The 22,307-nt window shown below is 39.5% G+C and overlaps 1 protein-coding gene across 1 annotated transcript in view; it reads left to right on the top strand.

Moving 5' to 3' along the window:
- The first annotated feature begins 8,410 nt into the window (after positions 1–8,410).
- The window catches only part of KCNH5 (potassium voltage-gated channel subfamily H member 5), a 358,894-nt gene continuing 344,997 nt past the window's right edge, over positions 8,411–22,307 (top strand). Inside the window, exon 1 of the mRNA XM_040226310.1 lies at positions 8,411–8,483. Within this exon, the coding sequence (XP_040082244.1) occupies positions 8,411–8,483 (73 nt within the window). The remainder of the gene's footprint in view (positions 8,484–22,307) is intronic.

Raw genomic sequence — 22,307 nt, forward strand, 5'->3', positions numbered from 1 at the left:
GGATAGAGAAGAACTGAAGCTATTGACTTGACAACTGGGTGGATGGAGGTGATATACACTGGAGGGAGAGAATGACTGGGCAGCCTGCAAGAAGATACATTAGTTTTGGATATGTTGATTTTGGGGTCTCCATGGAATTGCCACATAAAGAGGGTCAGTTAGCACATAGGCAGGCATGTCTAGAGTTACAGGAAGAGATCTGTATTTTGGAATTCAGAAATTTGTAGATTTCAATATATTTTAATCTCTTCTGTAAAAATTAGTGACAAAATTTCCTGTTATCAAACACATCAATATCTATGAAGCAAAACATGTATATTCACAGCAAGTGGGATAACAAAAGAGTACAAATAGCTTCATGACAGTTCAGGTCAGACTTTTCTGGCCAATGAGTTTGTAACAAATTTATGAAAAAGAAGTTTAGGATTTCAGAGTTTTACATTAAAAAATGGGGATACAAGACTGCCCACCTGCATTATCTCATTTAATTCTGTTTTTTTCTTGTTTAATGATTTTTCTCAGCCTTTTTTTTTGGCTGAGAAATCAATATTTTTTAAATTTAATTTTTATTTTATATTGGACTATAGCTGATTTACAATGCTATGCTAGTTTCAGGTGTACAGCATAGTGATCCAGTTATATATCTACATCAGTGCAGTTCAGTTCAGTCGCTCAGTCGTGTCCGACTCTTTGCGACCCCATGAATCGCAGCACGCCATGAATCGCAGCACACCAGGCCTCCCTGTCCATCACCAACTCCCGGAGTTCACTCAGACTCACGTCCATCAAGTCAGTGATGCCATCCAGCCATCTCATCCTCTGTCGTCCCCTTCTCCAGATTCTCTTTCCATATAGATTATTACAAAATAGTGAGTAGATTTCCCTGTGCTATACAGTAGGCCCCTGTTGACTGTCTATTGCTTAAAAAATTTTTTTTTGTTGGAGTATAGTTGATTTACAATGTTTTGTTAGTTTCAGGTGCACAGTAAAGTGAATCAGCTATACATATACATATATCCACTCTTTTTTAGATTCTTTTCTAATATAGGCAATTACAGAGTATTGACTCTATATCTCATTTAATTCTTCAATTAATTATATGAGATAGGGAATGTTATTATTCTCTTTTTACTAACAAAGAAACTCAAACACACATAGGTTAATTAAAATGCTGAAGTCACACAATAATATTCAAAACCAGGCAGTCTAAGGCAGGAGAACGTTTTGAGTAGACAGGAGTTGGAACAGGGTCAACATCATAGCCAGGTAAAGTGAAATTAAGAATGAAATTGCCTCACTGGATTTGGCAATTAAGAAATATGAACAGAACAGTGAGTAAAGAAAGCATTCTTAAAGCATATTAGATGTTGAAGAGAGGAATGCGGCTGCTGCTGCTAAGTCGCTTCAGTCGTGTCCGACTCTGTGTGACCCCATAGACGGCAGCCCACCAGGCTCCCCCATCCCTGGGATTCTCCAGGCAAGAACACTGGAGTGGGTTGCCATTTCCTTCTCCAATGCATGAAAGTGAAAAGTGAAAGTGAAGTCGCTCAGTCCTGTCCAACTCTTAGCGACCCCATGGACTGCAGCCTACCAGGCTCCTCTGTCCATGGGATTTTCCAGGCAAGAGTACTGGAGTGGGTTGCCATTGGAGGATCTTGGCACAATGTCTAAATTCCAGAGAGTCCCATAGACTGCAGCATTACTCTAAGACAATGGTTCTTTTTTATATGCAAATACTATGCATTTTATTTTATTAAAAATTATTATTGGCATGTTGTTGCTTTACAATGTGTTAGTTTCTGCTGCAAAGTGAATGAGTTACAGCTACACAGTTATCCCCTCTTTTTTGGGTTTCCTTCCCACTTAGGTCACAGAGCATTGAATAGAGTTCCGTGTGCTACATGGTAGATTCTCAGTAGTTGTCTATTTTACACATAGTAGACTTAGCAGCAGCAGCAGCAGCAGCAGCAGCAGCAACAGCAGCAGTGTATATATCGGAGAAGGCAATGGCAGTCTCCCAGTTTATCTCCTGCCCCTTTGGTGTCCATACGTTTGTTCTCAACATTTGTATCTCTATTTCTGCTTAGTAAATAGGTTCATCATACCATTTTTCTAGATTCCACATATGTGTTCATATGCAATATTTATCTCTTTCTGACATTTCATCCTGTATGACAGTCTCTAGGTCCATCCACATTTCTTCAAATTGCACAATTTTGTTCTTTTTTATGGTTGAAACCATAGTTGATTGTATATGTACCACATCTTCTTTATCCAGTCCTCTGTTGATGGACATTTAAGATGGTACCATGTAAGACAATGGCTCTTAACTTTGCTGCACGTTGAGATCACCTCGGGAACTTAAAAAGCTACTGACTTATGAGTCTCATACTCAGAAATTCTGATGTACTTGGTCTGGGGGCTGTGGCCAGGACATTGGGATTTTTATAAGCTCCCCAGGTGTTTCTAGTGTACAGTCAGGGAATTATTGTTCCCCTAATTTGCTGTAGCTAAAGCAAGTTCCATATCAGCAATCCATATCAGTTAGGGTAGATCAGGGTATGGTACAGTAAGGAACAGTGCCAGAATCTCAATGTCTTGACAGAAGCTTATTTCCTGCTTATATAATGTCTATCACAGGTCTAGGTAATCCTTCCTGTAGCTGTTCTTGTGTTGCTTGGCATTCCACAGTCACTGAAGCAGAGGAAGAGGAGCGTCAAACACTGGGTTCTGACTCTTATCTGCTTTCACCAGGAAGTAATAAACATTGCCTCTATTCACAGTTCATTGACCAGAACTATTAATAGTTTATGGCCATAATTAATTTCAAGGAAGTGGAGAAGGTGCTTGGTTATTGGTGAGCATAAGTAGTGACCACCACGTGGAGCTATTATTGTAGATGAAAATAGAAAGGGATGAAAAGGCTTATTGACAAACACTTATATGGTCCTTGTTACATGCCAGATATTATTTTAATAGCTATCAAATAGGATCTCATTTCATCCTCATAACAGCTCTCTTAAGTAGAATTTCAAATTTCCATTTTTACAGCAGGGGAAATTGAGGCTAAATATTCTGCTTTCTCTTAGAGTCTGGGGTGGGAGGGAGAAGGAGGAAGATTATAATTTTAAGTGTGGGACTTTGTGCAAGCAAGGGAATCAGATAATTTGGATATTTTATTGCTAGAGCAGAGGTGCGGCTCTGGGGGAGGTGGAGAGTGAGATTTGGAAAATGGATTGGGAAACCGGAAATAGTTTGAACTGATACTGCAGCTAATGTCACCAATCCTGGAGGCCAGGATGGAGAGCAACTTCTGGCTTTTTGTTTTCTTCTTCCCTCCTATTTCTCCATCAGAACAACCCATTTAGCATCTACGGGTTGCATCTTATACCTCTGCTTAGAAACAGAGAGCAGGGATGGAGAGAAAACCATCCCCAGAGAGATTAGTGGGTGAGCCATTTTCAAATAAAAGATCAAACAGTGTTAGACTGGACCTATTTTTAATGCATTTCTGAGAGTTTACACATAATTATAGCTATTGTCAAATAAACTATATTTTAAATCCTCAAAGGAGGGATAAAAGAATCCTTCAGCTATAGTAATTACAAACCATCGCTTCCTAATATATCATTTTCTAACTCTTCACTCTTGTACTGGTTGCTGTTAAACTGGAAGTTGCTCAGTCGTGTCCAACTCTTTGTGACCACATGGACTGTAGCCTACCAGGCTCCTCTGCCTATGGGGTTTTCCAGGCAAGAGTTCTGGAGTGGTTGCCATTTCCTTCTCCAGGGGATCTTCCCATCCCAGGGACCGAACCCAGGTCTCCCGCATTGTAGGTAGACATACACCTGCAGCTCAGCTAGCTTTCCCTTCATTTCATAGCTGTGACTTAGGAGTTGGTGAACACCTCTGGGTATTGGAACTCTTGGCTCTCACAGACAACACCACTCTAATTGCAATATCCCAAGACAGAAGGAAAGGACAATGATTCTACTTTAAAATGTAATCTTTGCAGTGAAATGCCCTTTGTGTGACATTGAAAGCTTGCTGATTCCTGTCTGTCTCACCTGTATATCCTGTGGCTTGGTTACAACATATGGACTCTGTCTGAAAACCACTTTTAAGATGCTGTATCGGCACCTGCTACAATCTGCCAGCACATTCCTTCGAGCCAGTCAGTCCATACGGTGCCAGTTCTGCTCTGTTTTCCTTAATTCTATGTTGATTAGGAGCTGTTGTAAGTGATTATCAGGGGTTTCTCTTCTCTGCGGTTCTGCAACACCAGCGATGGCCATAGAGATCATCAGATGTTGCTGATCATTACCACGCTATACCAACATTAGGTTGTTTTCTATTATATACAAGGAGCTCTCAGTACAGGTTTAGAAGGCTTGATTCTAGTCACAATGTATCCTCTAAAGTACTGTGGCATCTTGGATTAGACATTTTATCTCTCCAGGCCTTGCTTTCCTCTTCTGTAAATTGAAAATTTAAACTAGCAGATTAAGAAAAGTGTGTAAACCAAGGATTTGACACTTTTTAACAATCAATTTTTTTTGCAACAATCAAAATAATTGCAAAGTTATAATGCTATGATATTATGAAGGACAAAGAAAAAAGGATTTAATTTTAATTAAATCTGCAGCTGGAAATAAATGGAGAAATTCTACCAGTAATTGTGTGACTGTGTCTTAATGGAGTCCAAAAGAGTTTCCTCTTTGGGAAGTGTGAGCTAATACACCCACAGAGGAGTGATTAGGGACAGAGATATTTATACTAGATGGGAAATGCTGGCAAGCTGAGATTTTATATCAATACCCAGAGGCAAGATGTGGGCAGCTGACGATGTGAAAAAGAACATATAGATTTGGGATATTTCCTGTAAATGGTGATGATAGATTTATCATATGTTAGAAGTCTAGGATCGCAATCTATGAAATATATTGATATTATGCATGTATTTTATAGATATTTATATATTTTCTATTATATATATGAAATTAGCCTGCTTGTTCATTACCTCAGTACTAAGTCTGTGAATGGCTGATTAGTTGTGGTCTGTACAGTAACCTAGTAGCCATAAGCAGAGGTCACAGAAAAATACCAGAAGAGGGTCAAAATCCAACTGTGTGTCTAAGCTCAGGTTTCCAGTTCCTTTTCTGCTTATACAGACTTCCCTGATGGCTCAGACAGGACAGAATCTGCCTGCATTGCAGGATACATGGTTTGACCTCGGGGTTGGGAAGATCCCCTGGAGAAGGCGATGGATACCGTCTTCAGTATTCCTGTCTGGAGAATTCCATGGAGCCTGGAGGGCTACAGTCTATGGGGTCCCAAACAGTTGGACACACCTGAGAGATTTTGACTTTCATTTTCCTCTTAAATCACACACAGTAAACTTCAGAAAGAGAGCTATAACCTCAGCCACATCTCTGACTCCTGTCCTGGTAGGCTAATCACCAGGATCCAATCTGAACCTGAGCTCCTTGTTATTTAACTAAAGATACCCCAGTGCATTTCTACTAAAAAACATGACAGAGGATGAGACAGCTGGATGGCATCACCGATTAGATGATCGTGAGTTTGAGTGAACTCCGGGAGATGGTGATGGACAGGGAGGCCTGGCATGCTGCGATTCATGGGGTCGCAAAGAGTTGGACACGACTGAGCAACTGAACTGAACTGATATATTTATAAGACATTCTAGTTATAGGGAAATGAACTGGCACCACCAAGAGTGCTTGGGGTAGAAATCAAGGCTGCCTGCCAGTGTACTAAGTTGCTTCAGTCATGTCTGACTCTTTGAGATCCTACGGACTGTAGCCCGCCAGGCTCCTCTGTCCATGGGACTCTTGAGGCAAGAATACTGGAGTGGGTTGCCATGCCTTCTTTTAGGGGATCTTCCTGACCCAGGGATAGAACCTGCGTCTCCTGTGATTCCTGCACTGCAGGCGGATTCTTTACCACTGAGCCACCGGAGGAAGCCCAAAAAGCAAGGCTAGGCTACTGTTATTCCAACTCTCTTGATTTTGTGCGGAAAGAATCCTAGCAGAGCAAACTGCTTCTTACAGCGCATCAACTTTCTGGGTTTGATCAGTCGCCCAATCTCTGGAGGAACAGGTGGAAATTTCAGAGGAGAGGGAGAAAATGACCCTAAACTAAAGCCTGGATATTGGCTGTGCATTTATGTGTCTCTTGGCTACAGGCTAGCTTTCCTCTGGGCTCAGAGGGTAAAGTGTCCTCCTGCAGTGTGTTCAATCCCTGGGTCAGGAGGATCCCCTGGAGAAGGAAATGGCAACCCACTCTGGAACTCTTGCCTGGAAAATCCCATGGATGGAGGAGCCTGGTAGGTCACAGTCCATGGGGTTGCAAAGAGTCGGACACGACTGAGCAACTTCACTTCAGTCACTTCGGCTACAGGCTATGGCCCTTAGGCGTACTGCTCTGGAGAGGGGACAGTAACTTGAGGCAAGTGACTGGTAATCTAGGGGTCTCCAAAGGAAGTCGAGACACCACCCCCGCTTCCCTATCCCCCTGCCCAGAGTAGGGGCGGAGCAGAGGTTATTTCCTCTGACCCCTTCCAGGGAGAATCCTACCGCTTCCGAGTAGCCCAGTTTGACCATTTCTAGCAAGGGTTATCTAGCACAGGTCCCAGCAAACTCTCCTTTAGCCTTCCTACTTTATGCTTTGCCTCGACACCAACCTCTGACCCGGCCTGAGCGCACTTTCTGTCGTCACTCCTCAACACCGTTTATGCAGTCGTCCTTTCTAGAAAGGCCCGGGCGAAGCCTCCGGAGCGAAAGCCTTAGATCAGTTCTTCTTAACTTGAGCAAGAATATTTATCCGGAGGGCTTCTTAAAGCATTGTTAGCCCCAGCTCCCAGAGTTCCTAGTTTCCGAGCTCGGGGGTAGAGCCGAATAATTTGCATTTTAAACAAGTTCTTAGGAGGTGCTTCCAGTCCGGGACCACCTAGAACCACGGTCTTAGATAAAAGGAGGTATTCTTGCCGTCACGAGCACCCTCATTTCTTTCCCTCTGTTTCCCCAGTCCCTTCGCACTTAGGCTGTTTTCCCTTCTCCGTCACAGACTCTGGCTTGTGGGCTCTGTTTTTAACGATTCCCCTCCTGTCGCCGGTTCCGAGCTTTGTTGTAAACGATTCCCGCTCGCAGTCTCCGGTCCTGGGCAGCTCCGCGCCCACTGCCTTCACTGTTTTTCCACCGCAAACGCTGCTCGCTGCACTCTCCTTCTCTTGGAGGGTGAATTAGTCACCCTCTTCCCCTACTCGTTTCATTAAGTGCAACCTTTCCCGCAACTTAGCGGCGGTGGGGCTCGCCGCTCGCCTCTGCGCTCCGCAGCCCTGGGAAGGATCCCAGTGCAGTCGCAGCGCCCCACCGCGCGCCAGACCCAGCCTGGGGTGCAGGGGCCATTTCCGGCCCCCGCCCTGCCCAGCTTTGCGCTCGGACCTTATCTGGCTCTGGCTCCAAGGCGTGGGCTAGGGCGGGTGCAGAGAGCTCCCCTGTTAAGCTTCGGGCGCCCAAGCCCAGAGGGGGGCAGTAGCAGCGTCAGGTGGCTGCTCTGCGTCCCCGTGCGCCGCCCAGTCAGTCCGCTTTCCCTCTCAGCCTGGGCTGGAGCGGGAGATGATCAACACCTCCGCCCCGGCAGCCGCGTTCCCGGGAGCAGTCAGGACTCGGGATCTTGGCTGGAGAAACCGAGATGTGACCCCCTGTGACTGCCCATTGCTGTCTTTGGCATCCTGCCTGCCTCTCCCCACTTTCTCGCCCTCTCCAGGGCCCCATTGGACAGCAAGCATTAGCCTCGATCTCCAGGGAGAGAAGAGCGGCCACCGGGCGCACAGCCGGGCAGAAGTTGGGCTCAGCCGGGCAGCCCCGAACCAGCCGTGCCAGAGGGGTGCATGAGGGAAGCGAGAGAGGAAGGGGCAGTAAAGGGTCTAGAAGAGAGGGCTTTGAGTGGGCTTTTCCTGCTCCCTCGGCCCCGGTGGTCGGGGCAGGGGGAGAAATGCTGAGCCCGCGCCTAGGTGACCGCCGCCGAGACAACAGCCTCAGCGGCAGCTTCAGCATCAGCACCGGCGGGACAGCGACAGCGGGGGCGGCGCAGGCGCATTGTGCCCCGCGGAGCCTGCAGTTCCCGAGCCCCGTGCGCGGCACCGCCACAGTCTGGGCAGCGGCGGCCGGGGGAGTGCTACTACCATGAACTGCCTGGTCCTTCTCCCCAGAGCTGCTCATCCGGGTCGGGCTGGAGACACAGTCAGGGGACCCCGCCGCCGCCGCCGCGCCCCCTCTTCTTTCGGCTCGATCTTCTCTTCTACCTTTTCCTCTTCTTGCTCCACCTTCTCTTCCTGCAACCCCCCCTCCCCCGCCGCGGATCCTGGCCGCTGCTCTTTAGACCCAGGATGCCGGGGGGCAAGAGAGGGCTGGTGGCACCGCAGAACACGTTTCTGGAAAACATCGTCAGGCGCTCCAGTGGTAAGAAGAGTTACAGTCAGAACACCCCTCCACCTGCATCCTGCCCACCCACGCCCCCATCCGCCTCATCTCATCCCTCTCCCAAGGGGGGAGGGGGAGACGGACGGCCCTTCCCAGTGGCTTCAGGTACCAACTGGACCTGATGTGAGGTGGGGGTGGGAACGAGGTGGCAGAAGGAAAGTTTCTTGCAGCCCCTCCCCAAGACGTACTCACCCCGCTCCCACCTGTCCAGAGCCGGGAGCAGAGGAAGTCGAAGGGGAGCAGTGGGTAGGGAGGAGGTACAGCTGAGTTTGAGGAGGGAGTTGAGTTTGTTGAGGGATGTCTTGTTCATCTTTCCACCACATTTTTTTTTTTTTAAATCAAGTAGACTGCAGAGACTGATCAAATTTTTAATCTTGGTGGAAGGGCTTCCCTTAAGTTGGGAATGGTTGTGAAAGTGGCTGCTTAAGATTTAAGTCTCTGGAATGGCTTTCAGGCCCAATGGGCACCGTTGAAAGGAGCCTAGTGTTTGGGAGGGTGCTTGGAGTTGAACCTAAGAAAGAGTCGGTTCTGGAAAAAGGGAAAGGCGATTATTTTGGTCAAATTTGAAGTTTCTTTTTTCTGAGGCATTGGTCTGTGTTGATCTATATATTTGATTTGACTTAAACAGGAGAAATGTAGAGGGGAAGCAATAGCTACTGTGCTTTTAAAGTAACTAAAGAAACAATTTAAAAAAATGCCGTCCTACCTTGCTACTGAGGCTAGGGTTTTCTTGCCTTAGAGTGACTTTAAATTTCTGTCCATTTGTGGATTCATTTCCTCTAAGATATCTAAATGGGGATGGTTATATATTTCACCTTTTAGGACCTTGTAAACTTTGCATTTTACTGAAATATATATCTTCTACTTGTTTTCAAATCTTTTATATAACTTTTAATTTTACAAGCAAGATATGTAAAATATGCTTTAAAGTTGTTCCTTTTTTCCTTCAGAAGCCAGTTATTTTATTTTGAGATCCTTTGCTTGGAGAATTATGAGAAAGACATTTCTGCATATTAATTACAGTAGATCTTGGACTAAAGCAATGGAAATGCTCTATGCAGTTCCATAATCATTGTTTAATCATTCATTCATTCAGTTAAACAATATTTATTTGGATGCCTTATACAAGAGACACTCTGTGAGATCCTTTGGATAAAAAATGATTAAGACACTTCTGCTTTGAAAAAGCTCCCTGCTTAGTGGGCAAGACAGAGAGAGGCACAATTGTGCTTTTCCTGAATTGGTAGATTAGGTTGTGTTAATTCTTAGGATATAATCTCTTCTAAAACCAGGTTTGCAAATATTTCCCTTGGTTTTGGGACTGTAATGTAAGCGTCCCAAGGTACTTTTCATCAATCTCTGACATGGTATTAGGCTTTAATTTGTGACTTTTGACTTTATTTCTTCCAATTTTATCAATGTCTGTTTCAAGTCTTCAACTGACTTTTTGGGGTTGGAAAAAATGGCTAATAGGCCTGGTCTAGTTTTAAAAAATAACTATTAATATTTTTAGCCATTCCAGTGTGATTTCGAATGTGTTTGATTTTTACGATAATATAAAATATGAACTCATTATGGTAGACAATTTATATGTTTATACATTATTTCCTATATTAATAGTGTATAGAAATCTGGAGTACAAAGGGATATTACTGTTAAAACAACCAGTTTGGGAAATTTAAAGTTTATTGGAATTAGCTATTTAACATATAGCTTTTAAGATAGAGCCCCTTTTTTCAGCTTTCTCATCCTCTTGGGTTATTTCAACTCCATGCAATTTGGTCTGCAAGAGGACTTTTAAGAGGCCTTAAAAAAATCTGGAGGATTCTCTATCGCTCTGCATGGTAACTAGAAAGTAGATGAGAATTGACTGAAGTTTACTCTTATAGCATCTTTGGATGAAACTTCTTATACAGACTGAAACTATGAGCCAGTTTGCAGAATATCTTTTATTTCTGATATACCATGCAATTATGACTTACTTTATGTGGCTTAGAAATAGCTGCTTCTATTGCCTCCATTTTAAATCCACTATCCAAATTAATGAACGTTTTATCTTTTTTACACTTCATGTTATAATTGCTTCACTGGCTTAATGTTTCTTTCCATGGATAGCACCAAGTACAAATGAAAATTCATCTGTTTTCGTATTTTAAATATCACCTCTAATTGCTTGTGGCTAACTTACCATACAGCTACTCAAAACCTCTCAGCTTTGTTTGAAATGTGGTAGATATTTGAGGTAAGTATATGTCCTTGTGTATGTAATCAGTACTGAAATGTCTCAATGCCACTTACACAGGAAGTACCTCAGAAATTGAGAATTATAGTGTTCAGTTTTGTGGGAATATCCCATAGTTGTTGTCACTTCTGTATGATTTGGCAGAGAAATAAAAAAATTCATTCTGAGAAATTGTTTAATTGAGATTAACAGAAGATACCCGTCAGAGTTCTCACAGGTGGATTGAGTCTGTCACAGTAAAGATTTCATTATTCAATAACTTAACAACATTGAAAGTGATATATTGGCAGAGCTTTAGTGGAAAAAAAGGGAAGCAGTACTCCCAATATATTTAAGAAAAAGAAAGATGGTTTGGGATTGACTATTTACCTGTACTCCATGAAATTCTTCTCTTTCTGATACAACCTCATTTTCTTCTTATGAAAAGATCAGATCTTTTAGTGAGAATCAGATTGAGTAGAAACATATGTAGAGATGAACACAGATGAAATACAGACAGGTATCCACTCAGACACAAAGATAGATGCAGAAGAAATACATTCTTTCACACACTCAATGGGCAAAAGAGAGATGTAAAAAGTAACAGAATACAGAGAGGGAGGGAACAGGAAGTAGGGGAGAGAGAAAAGGAGGGATACAAGCTTTTATTTATTAGGCTATCACTAATGAGCTGAAATCTCAGTCAATTAGAAATCCATCAGAATACTTCTTGATGAAGAACAAAAGAGCAAGAAGTGTGATATATTTGGGTATAGTGTTTAAACATGAGGATTTCCTAATAGAGTTCCAAACTCCTCAGTTGCAATTTTCCAGAGTAACGGTGCTGTATTCTTTGCCCTAGAGTGGCACTATAGCCTATTTGCTCTTATTTTATGCTTCTTGAGATTGGATTTTTATTTTCCTTATTTAGTTGACTCAGTCTGTTATGGGAAAGCATTTCAAATTGTTATTGGTGATTCAAAGTCTATAAAATAAAATAATGAGGGTCATTGAGTAGGATAGATACAAACATACTATATAGCCAAATACCCAAATGGTAGAAGTAGGAAATTCCTCTTTTTAGTTTTAAGATAAAAGATAAGGTCATTTTTAGACAAATAAAAGGAATTACAATCATTACATGTGATTCTAATAGGTAGAGAGTGCACATTATTTAAGAAGTTGTAAAGATCAAGAGCATAAATGCAATAGCAAAATTTAGATACATTTTTGGCTAGTAAAATCAAAATATGTAGTTAGAAGATAAAGTTTAGGAACTATGTGGCGAGTTCATTACAGGCATGCAGTGTCTCATAGAAGGCTTCTGTCCAAAGTGCTTACTGACTGAATCTGTGTCTGAAACATTATTAGGTTAGCTTTCCTTATTTAAATTTCAGTATTTTTGCAAGCTCTTCATCCATATGTTTTGGGCTGTAGGGAGAAGTACACTTATGGGTAGAGGGTAGGTACCTGAAAGAAAGTAGCAGTGTTTTAAAGACTTTTAGGTGGAACTTTAGATTTAAAGAAAACAAAATATTTCCAAGGGCTTCAATGTGATTACTGCTTTGGGCAGTACGTTTTTGTGTATATGTTGTCTTTGATTCCTTAGCAAATAAGCGGATGTTATTAGTTTGAGTGACAGTAAGCTAGTTGCCATTTTGAAATTTTTAACTATAAAAATAATTTCTTTTAAATTAGGATATAGCTATTGTTCTTTAATATTTTAGACATTAGGAAAAAATAGAAGTGTTTTCTTTTTAGAGGAAAAAAAAGGGGCTCAGGAAAGAAGAAAACAGGAAAAGCAGTATTTTATGAACTGCTTAACCTTCAAGAGAAGCAACTCAATATACTCAGTTTTCCATTTTACTTGAAATACCTCCCCAAGTACTTTCTTTGCTCTTACCAATAGGAAAATCTAAAATAATTTTTGTGCTATAGTTAATATTTGTAAAAACTGAGATCTTAAATGAGATCCTATAGGAGAGGAAGTAGAAAACTAGTGATTAAAAAACAAAATAAATAATGACTCATAAATATCATCCAATTTAAAAAAATGATGAAGGACAATTTTTTTTTTTTGGTATAGAGTACTTGATATTTTTTCTTGAAAGATCTAAAACATTCTTCAGGGGATATTGATAAAACCACTTAGAATTTCTGAAGCTTTGGTTTTTCCAAGTCTTATGATGTATCAGTTCTACTTTTAGAATATCATAGAGGTTGAAATTACACTGACCACTTCCTAAATTATAAGTAAGCCAGAGGATTGCCCCATTCTTCAGAGTCCACATTGCCTTATATAACAGATGCAGTACTTTGTTGACTAGAGAGCTGCTCATCCCAGGACATCCTTGTGTTCACTAGAAATTGCTGTTTGTCTATCTTTTGCTTGATTCCAGAAGTAGTTCAGTTCAGTTCAGTCGCTCAGTTGTGTCCAACCCTTTCCGACCCCATGGACTGCAGAGGTAGAGTGTATAAGAAATCCACACACTTGGCCGTCTGTCAACTGCCCTACTAAAAGAAACCTATAGCACAGTATTTTATAGAGTAGAAGGGAGTAGCTCTGATTGTTTTGACAGTGACTGAGTAAATTTCTGTAAAGGAGTCTTTTAGTTTAGTCAATATTTATCTTTTGCTTTCATTGTTAATAACAGCTGCTTGCTATCATGGAGGAACAATGCTTCTACATTCTCCAGCCTTTAGTCTAGGAAAAGGTTGCACTGTTCTCCAGAGTACTGTAGTTAAGATTCACCACAAGAGGGCACTATAGGTTCTGCCACAGGTAAACTAATTTATATCTGTTTCTCTTTTCTGTCCTTTTCCTCGTTTGGGGGTTAAAAATCAATGAAGTTAGTTGTCACTCTTGGCAGAAAATATCTAAAATAGAAGACCTATAAGAAAGTGAAATGAAGAAAGAAATTGAAATCTTATATTAGTTGATGATAACCAACATTTTCTGACTGAATGTGGTATTAGTAAAAACAGTTTATGGAAACAAATTCAAATTTTAGATTAGTATAACATTCACTTTAGCAGATAAACAAAATGTTATTGTAACCATCTCAGTGTGGTGATAATATATATAAAATATGAAGTTTTGCAGAATAATTATGTATAAATAATGTCCACATTAGAAGGATGAATACATATTTTCTGTTTCAACAAAAAATTTCCTCATCAGATGTCTTAATATAATTTTGATTAAGTTTGATCAAGTAGAGTCAGTTCATGATAGTGCTTTGATTTTATTAAAAGATAGTTTACAAATTTACAGATACTTACCTAGGATGTTACATGATTCTAGTAGTTCAATGTTATGCAAACTTTAAAAATAAAATACAGAGCTAAAATAAATATTCTTCAAAGTTTTCCAAACTTATTAAACTCTCAAAAAATATGATTGGAGGTATAGTACTCCTTTAAGAGGTTTTATTTCTTGTCTGTCATCAAGTTTGAATTTTGGTTTTAGGGATTTTTTTTTCTTTTTGGTACGGTTAGAAACCATATTTTGAGAGATGCTCTGAAATGTCCCAAACAAAATCAAGTTTTAGTGGGAAAAATGAAAATGTGTCATACAGTACTTTTATGAATAACATAGATACAGTGTGAAAGCAAATAAACCTGAATAACAAGTCACAAAACCAGTGGTAATGATTGTAGAAATTGAGGTCAAAGAAAATAGCCTTTATATATTGTAAGAAATGGACATTTGTAAAATATTTTTCTTTACTAATAGAATTTTAAAAATTCTAGTCTCATGTTTTTGCCATGCACACAATAAAGCAAAATAGTAATTGTGTGGAATGATGGACATGTTGATCAGCTTGATTGTATATGATATCAAATCAAGTTATATACTTTAAATATATACAATTTTTATTTGTCACTTATACCTCAGCAAGCCTGAAAAAACATCCTCAGTGTATTTCACTAAATACGCTAGCTTAATAATATAGGATATAACTCCTTTTCGTCATTTGAATATTCTCATTTTATATAATGTAGATGTTTTAATATTGGAAAGACTTGGTCTTGAAAGATAGTTGACAATATTGTCACATATTTCAGAGTGCATGTTATACATTATTTTAGTATTTGGTTGTTTATGAATATTATTACTAATGCAAAGAAGTATTTGTATACATTCTAGGTAATGGTTTTTTTATATATTAAGCTTTCACATGGGAAAATATAAAATTAAATAAAAAATGAAATAATTTATAAAGGAAGAGTGGTTGAAAAGCAATTTGAAATCTTATTGAAATGGATTTATTTCTTTATTGGGTCTGGTCCCATCAGGGAAACATAAATACTAAGTCCTATTGATTTCACAAGATATATGATTTTAGATCTGAGCTTAGGTGCACAGTCAGCAGTTTCTAGAGATAATGACAGATAACTGGGAAGTCAGGGAAGTGTTGGTATATGGACTAAGCTGCTTGAGGATATGGGTTATACCTTACACATACCTTTATGTCCTCCACTGTGAAGAGTGCATAACACTATGTACTAGTTGAATAAATGTTTTTTTTGGTCTCCAAAATTAACCAAGTCTAGAATCGATGTTTTTCTAAAACAGTGCTGATTGAATCTATTAGGTAAGCTTGTATCAGTAATTGCATAGTTTAAAATATTTAGATAACCAATGTGTAGATCTGAACATGGAAATCACATTGAATGGGGAAAATCAGATGGGACTCTTGAGAGCGTGAGGGGTGAATGTGTGAGTGATCTCACATTCATCTTTTATTGCAACTGGATATACAGCTGAAATATTTCCTATCATTTTTTGTTCTGATTTCCAAGGCTTAAAATGTAGACTATTTTATATAGGCAATAACTTTATAAATTTGTTGATTCTAATTAATTCTTTTTGTAAAACAATTTTGCATTAGAAGTTATTGATGGTAAGTTTTATCCTTGGGAATTGGTCTATATCAATTTATGTATCTTCTGAATGAGTTCTGCCTTGAGAAGCAGCTGGCAGTCCTGTGCAGTAATCAGAAGAGGCAGGATAGATTTTGGCTTGTTAGAGCCTGCAGGGTCAGCCTCAGTTCGCCAAGTTTAACTGGAAAACAACTCAGATTAAGAAAGAGCAAAAGTTCATCTTTATCCTCATCTTTTCTGTAAGCCTTTTCATGTCTCCTGGCATATTTTTAATTTGGGACAAATTATAGTACAATGAGTTTATTTTCATAGTGTTGAGAGAATAGAGAAAATTTTCAATGAGGATTAAACAGTCTAGGAATAAACTCACCTAAAATAACTCCCATCCTTTTGCTTGACCTTCATACTCTTTCTAGTTAATCATTCACTAATTCAATAATTTGACATAAATTTGTTGAGTGCCCACCATGTACTAGACTCTGATCTAAGCACTGGGGCTGCACTTTGAACACAATGATAAAATGTTTCCCCCCTGCCCCCTTTTCCTTCTGTGATGGGCAGTGTACAGACTGGTTAGGCACCATGGGTTCTGGAGGCTTGCATTAAAGTCCTGGCTCTGATGCTTACTAGCTCTGTGATGAACTTGTCTCTCCCTAGTTTTCTGCTCTGCAAAATGCAAGTATTAATAGTGCCTAGCTTACGGTGCTGAAGTGAGGATTAAATGAGAAGATATGTGCAAAGTGCTGAGAACAGAGCCTGGCACTTAACAAGTTCCAGGTCAGTATTAGTGTAGCTAGTTATTGTTGTTATTTAGATGTTTAACACTTTGAATGCACCATTTGTAGTTGATGCATTTAATTCTTAGTCACCACTTCCTTTCAAACCTCCTTTCAGTGGACTTTTGACTAAACTGAAATGTTGAGACTTCCTAGAAGGTTACAAGTGAGCATTCTTGTGAATCCAGAAACCTTTCATTTGTCCACATTTTTCTACTTTTGCAGGATTTAAGACTCTGCTCCCCTATCCTCTCCTTACTTTTTGGCTTTCATGACTTTGTACTTTCTCTTGCCCTTTTCCCTTTCATTTTCTATTCTCTTTCCACTCCCCTCCCATCCCCTCCTTTCTCCCCTCCCAAAGGGGAGGTTCAACTTTCAACTGTCTTTCTTACATTTATACCCTTCTTTTCAGAGCAAGTTTGTCCTCTGTCATAATTTAAACTTTATCCTTTCTGTTCTCCAGTCCCATGTAACCAGTGGCCTACAAAATTTCTCCTGTGCTCCCCACAAGTTATCTAAAACTCAGTGTAGTCACGGCATTGAAGTTATCATTGTTTGTGGTGTCAAGCAGACTTACTTCCTTTGGTATTTCCCCATTTCTGTCAAAGGTGTCTTTAATATTTTAATTATTTAGTCTAGAAATTTTAGGGTCATTTTTGGCTTCCCATGCATTATAATACTAGCCTTACTTCATAACCAGATTGATAATCTCTAGGGGTAAGAATTTTGCCATATATTCCTGCTGTACTCTTTATAAGTGCTGGGTGCAGAGTGAGTGGATTCATGATAATTCACTGTACTGACTCAAGGCATCAGATGTATTCATAACTGGCATCATGTACGGCCAATGTGTACAAGTATGATGGACTAAAGTAGGAGTAACAGGTTGAAAGAGGAGTTGCATCATTAACTGGGCCCAGAAACGAAAGATCTCCTCTGAGAGTGAGGAATGAAAGGTGTGATGTGTTCTTCTTGTTCATTCCTAAGCAGCCTCTTTTTCTACTAGAGCAACCATAGTCAAGGTAACCGGTCATCTTTCTGGAACTCTGTAGGGCAGAAAATAGTGCTCTCAACAGATAAAAGGCATTTCCATCTTGTCTCGACACAGACTTCCGTCCTGACTCTAGCCAGCACTCTAGGTGACATCTAGGACTCTACAGGATTACAGTATTAATGATTACCTTGCAGGGTTGCTGGACAGATTCAGCAAACTCACAAATGTGGTGGCTCTGGCACTGTGCCTCATCAAGTGCTTAAAAAATATTCACCTGTTCCTATTTTTCTCTAAAATAAGGGTGATTTTTTTCTTTTCTTTTTTTTTTAACCTGAAGAAAGGAAATATTAAATAGCTGAGACTTTCTTAAGTTTTATCCTGGTGGATCTTAGGGGCATTTGGCTTCACTTTATTAAGGGCGTACTTATTTGGAGAAAAAACCAAAACAAACAAACACCACTCTTCCCTACAATGACAACAACAAAAAACTACTACTTACAGTCAAAGAAGTATCAGTTCTTTTTGCCTCAGTAATTGGTAATGCTTGGATAAGCTCAAGAAGAAGGCAGAAATTTAGCTTCTTTTTGTAACCGGCTCAGTTAAATCTGGCCAAAGGAGAGAAATTTGAATATGTGATCTGTATCTTTCCCTTGAACAATTAGCTCCTATTGCATAGATAGTAGAAATTAATATATATATATATATATATATATATATATATATAGGACCAAGCTTTAGCAATTAATTGGATTATAAATGTATTTAGAAAAGCCTCACTTCTATTTTTCTACCAGGTGTGGAGTTGAGACAGTCTTTTAATTGAAATTCTTCATTAGTTATCTTGCCATTAGTGTTTGATAGCCTTAAAAGGTAAACTCTAAAGGAAATAGAATCCCTTTATAAGAGCTGCAGTTCATTTGCAAAAATAAGGTTTGTTTATTTTCAAGACTGAAAATGATGCTTAAACATTAAATATGTAATACTTCTCCCCACTGATAAACATAACTTGACTGATTTAGCTTCTATCCAAGATTATGTAACTAGTGAATGTTTTACATCCTTATGTATTTTAAGAAATATCATTGTAATAAAATTCAGTAAAAATTTGTTTTTATCTACATGGGTGAAGATTTTCTGTTGTACTATGAGACTACAAATCACATAGGCCATCATTGCAGTTATCTTTTATTTTTAATGATGCTGACGAGTGTACTTTTAAGGAACATATCTTTCATGAAGAAAACACCAATTATTAAAAGAAGAAACCTTGAATTGTTGGACATTCTTTTATGTGTGTGTGTATAGAAATATTTTCTATAACAAAATGGCTATTTTCCTACCATTAGAATTTCAGGAATATATGTTAAAATAGCTTGTGAGTCCTGAACCACTTTGGCTGGATGGAAAAATGAATTTAATGCCATCAAAGAAACACATAAACTTAAAAATGTACCTTTGATCTTGAAGGAGATGAAAAGTGGAGGCATATTTTTATCCTTAATGACAGCTGAACAAGTTTGAATAAATTAACAGATTTTTTTTTGCATATTTAAAACTCCCACAGTGATGGTCTGCTTAATGTTGCCAATATTATTATGTAATAATTAGTCTCATTGTGAAAGGTACAAAGTGTATGTGTCTACACACACACACATACTCACGCACACACACATTTCTTTGATACAGAGCTGTAGGATAAATGTATATTTGTGAGGACTGAGACATACCAGTCTTATATTCTGTTGTTGACATAGTAGAAATGGGTAACACACCTACCAGAAATCAACATTGTGGATGTGGGCATGACAGATAAATTATTTATGCTTTTGTTTAACCATCTGTGCCAGGATTTTATTTAACCCAAATAAAATGTGCTATATGTGCCTCAGGGATTGTTCTGCTGTTTCTGTTCTCTGAAACTTAAATATATCTATAGATACCACTCACCCAGGAGACAAGTTTAAAAAGTAATATGTGTTGCATGATTTAAATTCACAAGTTTCCAGAGTTCAGGGAAACCTGTGTTGGAACACCTTGTTTTTTGAATAGAACTGTTCATTCTTTGAAAAAAAAAAAAAAAAACCTAGCCCAATACTTATCTATATTCTTGACAATGTCTAGCATTGCTCTAATAATTATTTATTGACTGTATGACTTTAGGAACAAGAATTTTTCTATTTGATTTGATCATTCAACAAACTTTTGTGTGTATACAGTGGTGAACCAACAGACATGGTCTCTGCCCTCATGGAACTTGTAGTCTGGTGGGGAAAGAGGCATTTCACCAACCCAAACCAAATATAAAGTATAAATGGTGGTAAGCATTTTGAAGGAACAGGAGAAGGTGCTGTGGTTAAGTGTATTAGAGACTAATTTTGACTGGGAGATGGTGTCTGGGAAGACATTCCTAAGAAATAGTGTTGAATTCAGACCTAAAGTAGGAGGTAAATAGATGATGAATGGACAGAAGAATATTTCAGACAGAGAAAACTTCTAAACAGTCCTAAGAGGAAAGAGAAAATGAGTGGTTGGGTTTGTGAAGCTTAGAAGCCAGTGTAGTTGCATCCCAGTGGACAAAAAAAGAGAAACATGGAAAACCAGGGTGGGGAGACAGAACCTTGACTATTCAGGGAAAGGCTGTTGCTTTGTATTCCAAGTGCAGTGGACAGATCTTCTGGCTACAGGGGTCACTTGCTGTATAATGGCAAGTTGGGTTGGAGGAAAGGACAGTGCTAGTAGGGGACGAGCCAGGAGGCTCTTGTGATAGTCTGGGCAAGAAATGATGGGGTATTTTGCCTGGGATGGTACCTGTAGAGTTTAAGAGAAGTGGGTGCTTCTGCTGGTAAAATTATCAGGATTTAGTGTTGAAGTTTGAACCAGTCCATTATTCCATGTCCAGTTCTAACTGGTGCTTCTTGTCCTGCATATAGGTTTCTCAGGAGGCAGGTAAGGTGGTCTGATAGTCCAGTCGCTTCAAGAATATTCCATAGTTTGTTGTGATCCACATAGTCAAAGGTTTTAGCCTAGTCAATGAAGCAGAAGTAGATATTTTTCTGGAATTCCCTATGATCCAGCGATTGTTGTTAGTTTGATCTCTGGTTCCTCTGCCTTTTCTAAATCCAGCTTGTACATCTGGAAGTTCTCAGTTCAGGTACTGCTGAAGCCTAGCTTGAAGGATTTTGAGTATTACCTTGCTAGTATGTGAAATGAGCACAATTCTACGGTAATTTGAACATTCTTTGGCATTGCCTTTCTTTGGGATTGGAATGAAAACTGATTTATTCCAGTCCTGTGTCCACTGCTGAGTTTTCCAAATTTGCTGGCATATTAAGTGTAGCACTTTCACAGCATCATTTTTTTAGGATTTGAAATAGCTCAACTGGAATTCCATCACCTCCACTAGCTTTGTTTGTAGCAATGCTTGGTAAGGCCCACTCAACTTCACATTCCAGGATATCTGGCTCTATGTGAGTGACCGACTACACCATTGTGATTATCTGGGTGATTAAGACCTTTTTTGCACAGTTCTGTGTATTCTTGCTGCCTTTGCTTAATCTCTTCTGCTTCTATTAGGTCCTTGCCATTTCTGTCCTTTATTATGCCCATCTTTGCATGAAATGGTCCCTTGATATCTACAATTTTCTTAAAGATATCTCTAGTCTTTCCTATTCTATTGTTTTCCTCTGTTTTGTTGCATTGTTCACTTAAGAAGCCTTTCTTATCTTTCCTTGCTTTTCTCTGGAATTCTGCATCCAGTTGGGTATATCTTTCCCTTTCTCCTTTGCTTTTCACTTCTCTTCTTTCCTGAGCTATTTGTAAGGCCTCCTCAGACAACCACTTTGCCTTCTTGTATTTCTTTTTCTTGGGAATGGTTTTGGTCACCATTTCCTGTGCAGTGTTATGAACCTCCGTCCATAGTTCTGCAGGCACTCTTGTCTACCAGATTTAATCCCTTGAATCTGTTTGTCACCTCCACTGTGTAATCACAAGGGATTTGATTTAGGTCATACCCAAATGGCTTTATTCAATTTGAGCCTGAATTTTGCCAAAGGATGAATTGCAATAAGTGATGAATTGGATGGCATGAATGAAGAGGTGTGAAGCAAGGGGTTTTGGCTCAAGCACCTGGGAACAGATGGAGGTAGGGATGGAGGTGGGGAAAACTGAGATGGAGAAAATTGGAAGATTACCAGGTATAATGTGAGGCTCTAGATATCACCTGCATTATCACTTTGCCTTCTAGCTCCCTTTTCATTCCTTGGAAGAAAATAATGCAGCTGAAGAGAGCTTTGTTCAGTGTGATTGTGTTCAGAAGTGATTTCTGTATTCTTTCAGAGGTTCAGAAGAGTATCACAGGTCAGGTAATTAACCTGATCAGTCTGGTTGTTTTGTGGATTAGAAACATGTAGCTTCAGATTTTAATAGGAGGCCGGCTCATATGAGAGACAAAATTCTGTGGGGGTATGTATGTATGTTTCTTAAGTGGGTTTTTTAAATTGAAGTAAGTATAGTTGATTTATAATATTATATTAATTTCAGAAGTATAACATAATGATTTAAAATTTTTATAGATTATACTACATTTAAAGTTATGATGAAATATTGGCTATACTCTCTGTGCTGTACAATATAACTTGTAGCTTATTTATTTTATACAGTATCAATAGTTCGTAGGTCAGTCTCCTATCCCTATCTTGTCCCTACTCCCTTCTCTAACCAAAATTCTAAATCAAATTTAACCTTATAATGAATATTTGACAGTCAGTAGCTCAGCTGGTAAAAAATCTGCCTGCAATGCAGGAGACCCAGTTCAATTCTTGGGGCAGGAAGATCTGCTGGGGAAGGGATAGGCTACTGACTCCAGTATTCTTGGGCTTCCTGGGTGGCTCGGATGGTAAAGAATCTGCCTGCAGTGCAGGAGACCC

The sequence above is a fragment of the Oryx dammah genome, unplaced genomic scaffold, assembly GCF_014754425.2.
Source record: "Oryx dammah isolate SB20612 unplaced genomic scaffold, SCBI_Odam_1.1 HiC_scaffold_26, whole genome shotgun sequence".
Classification (NCBI taxonomy): Eukaryota; Metazoa; Chordata; class Mammalia; order Artiodactyla; family Bovidae; genus Oryx; species Oryx dammah.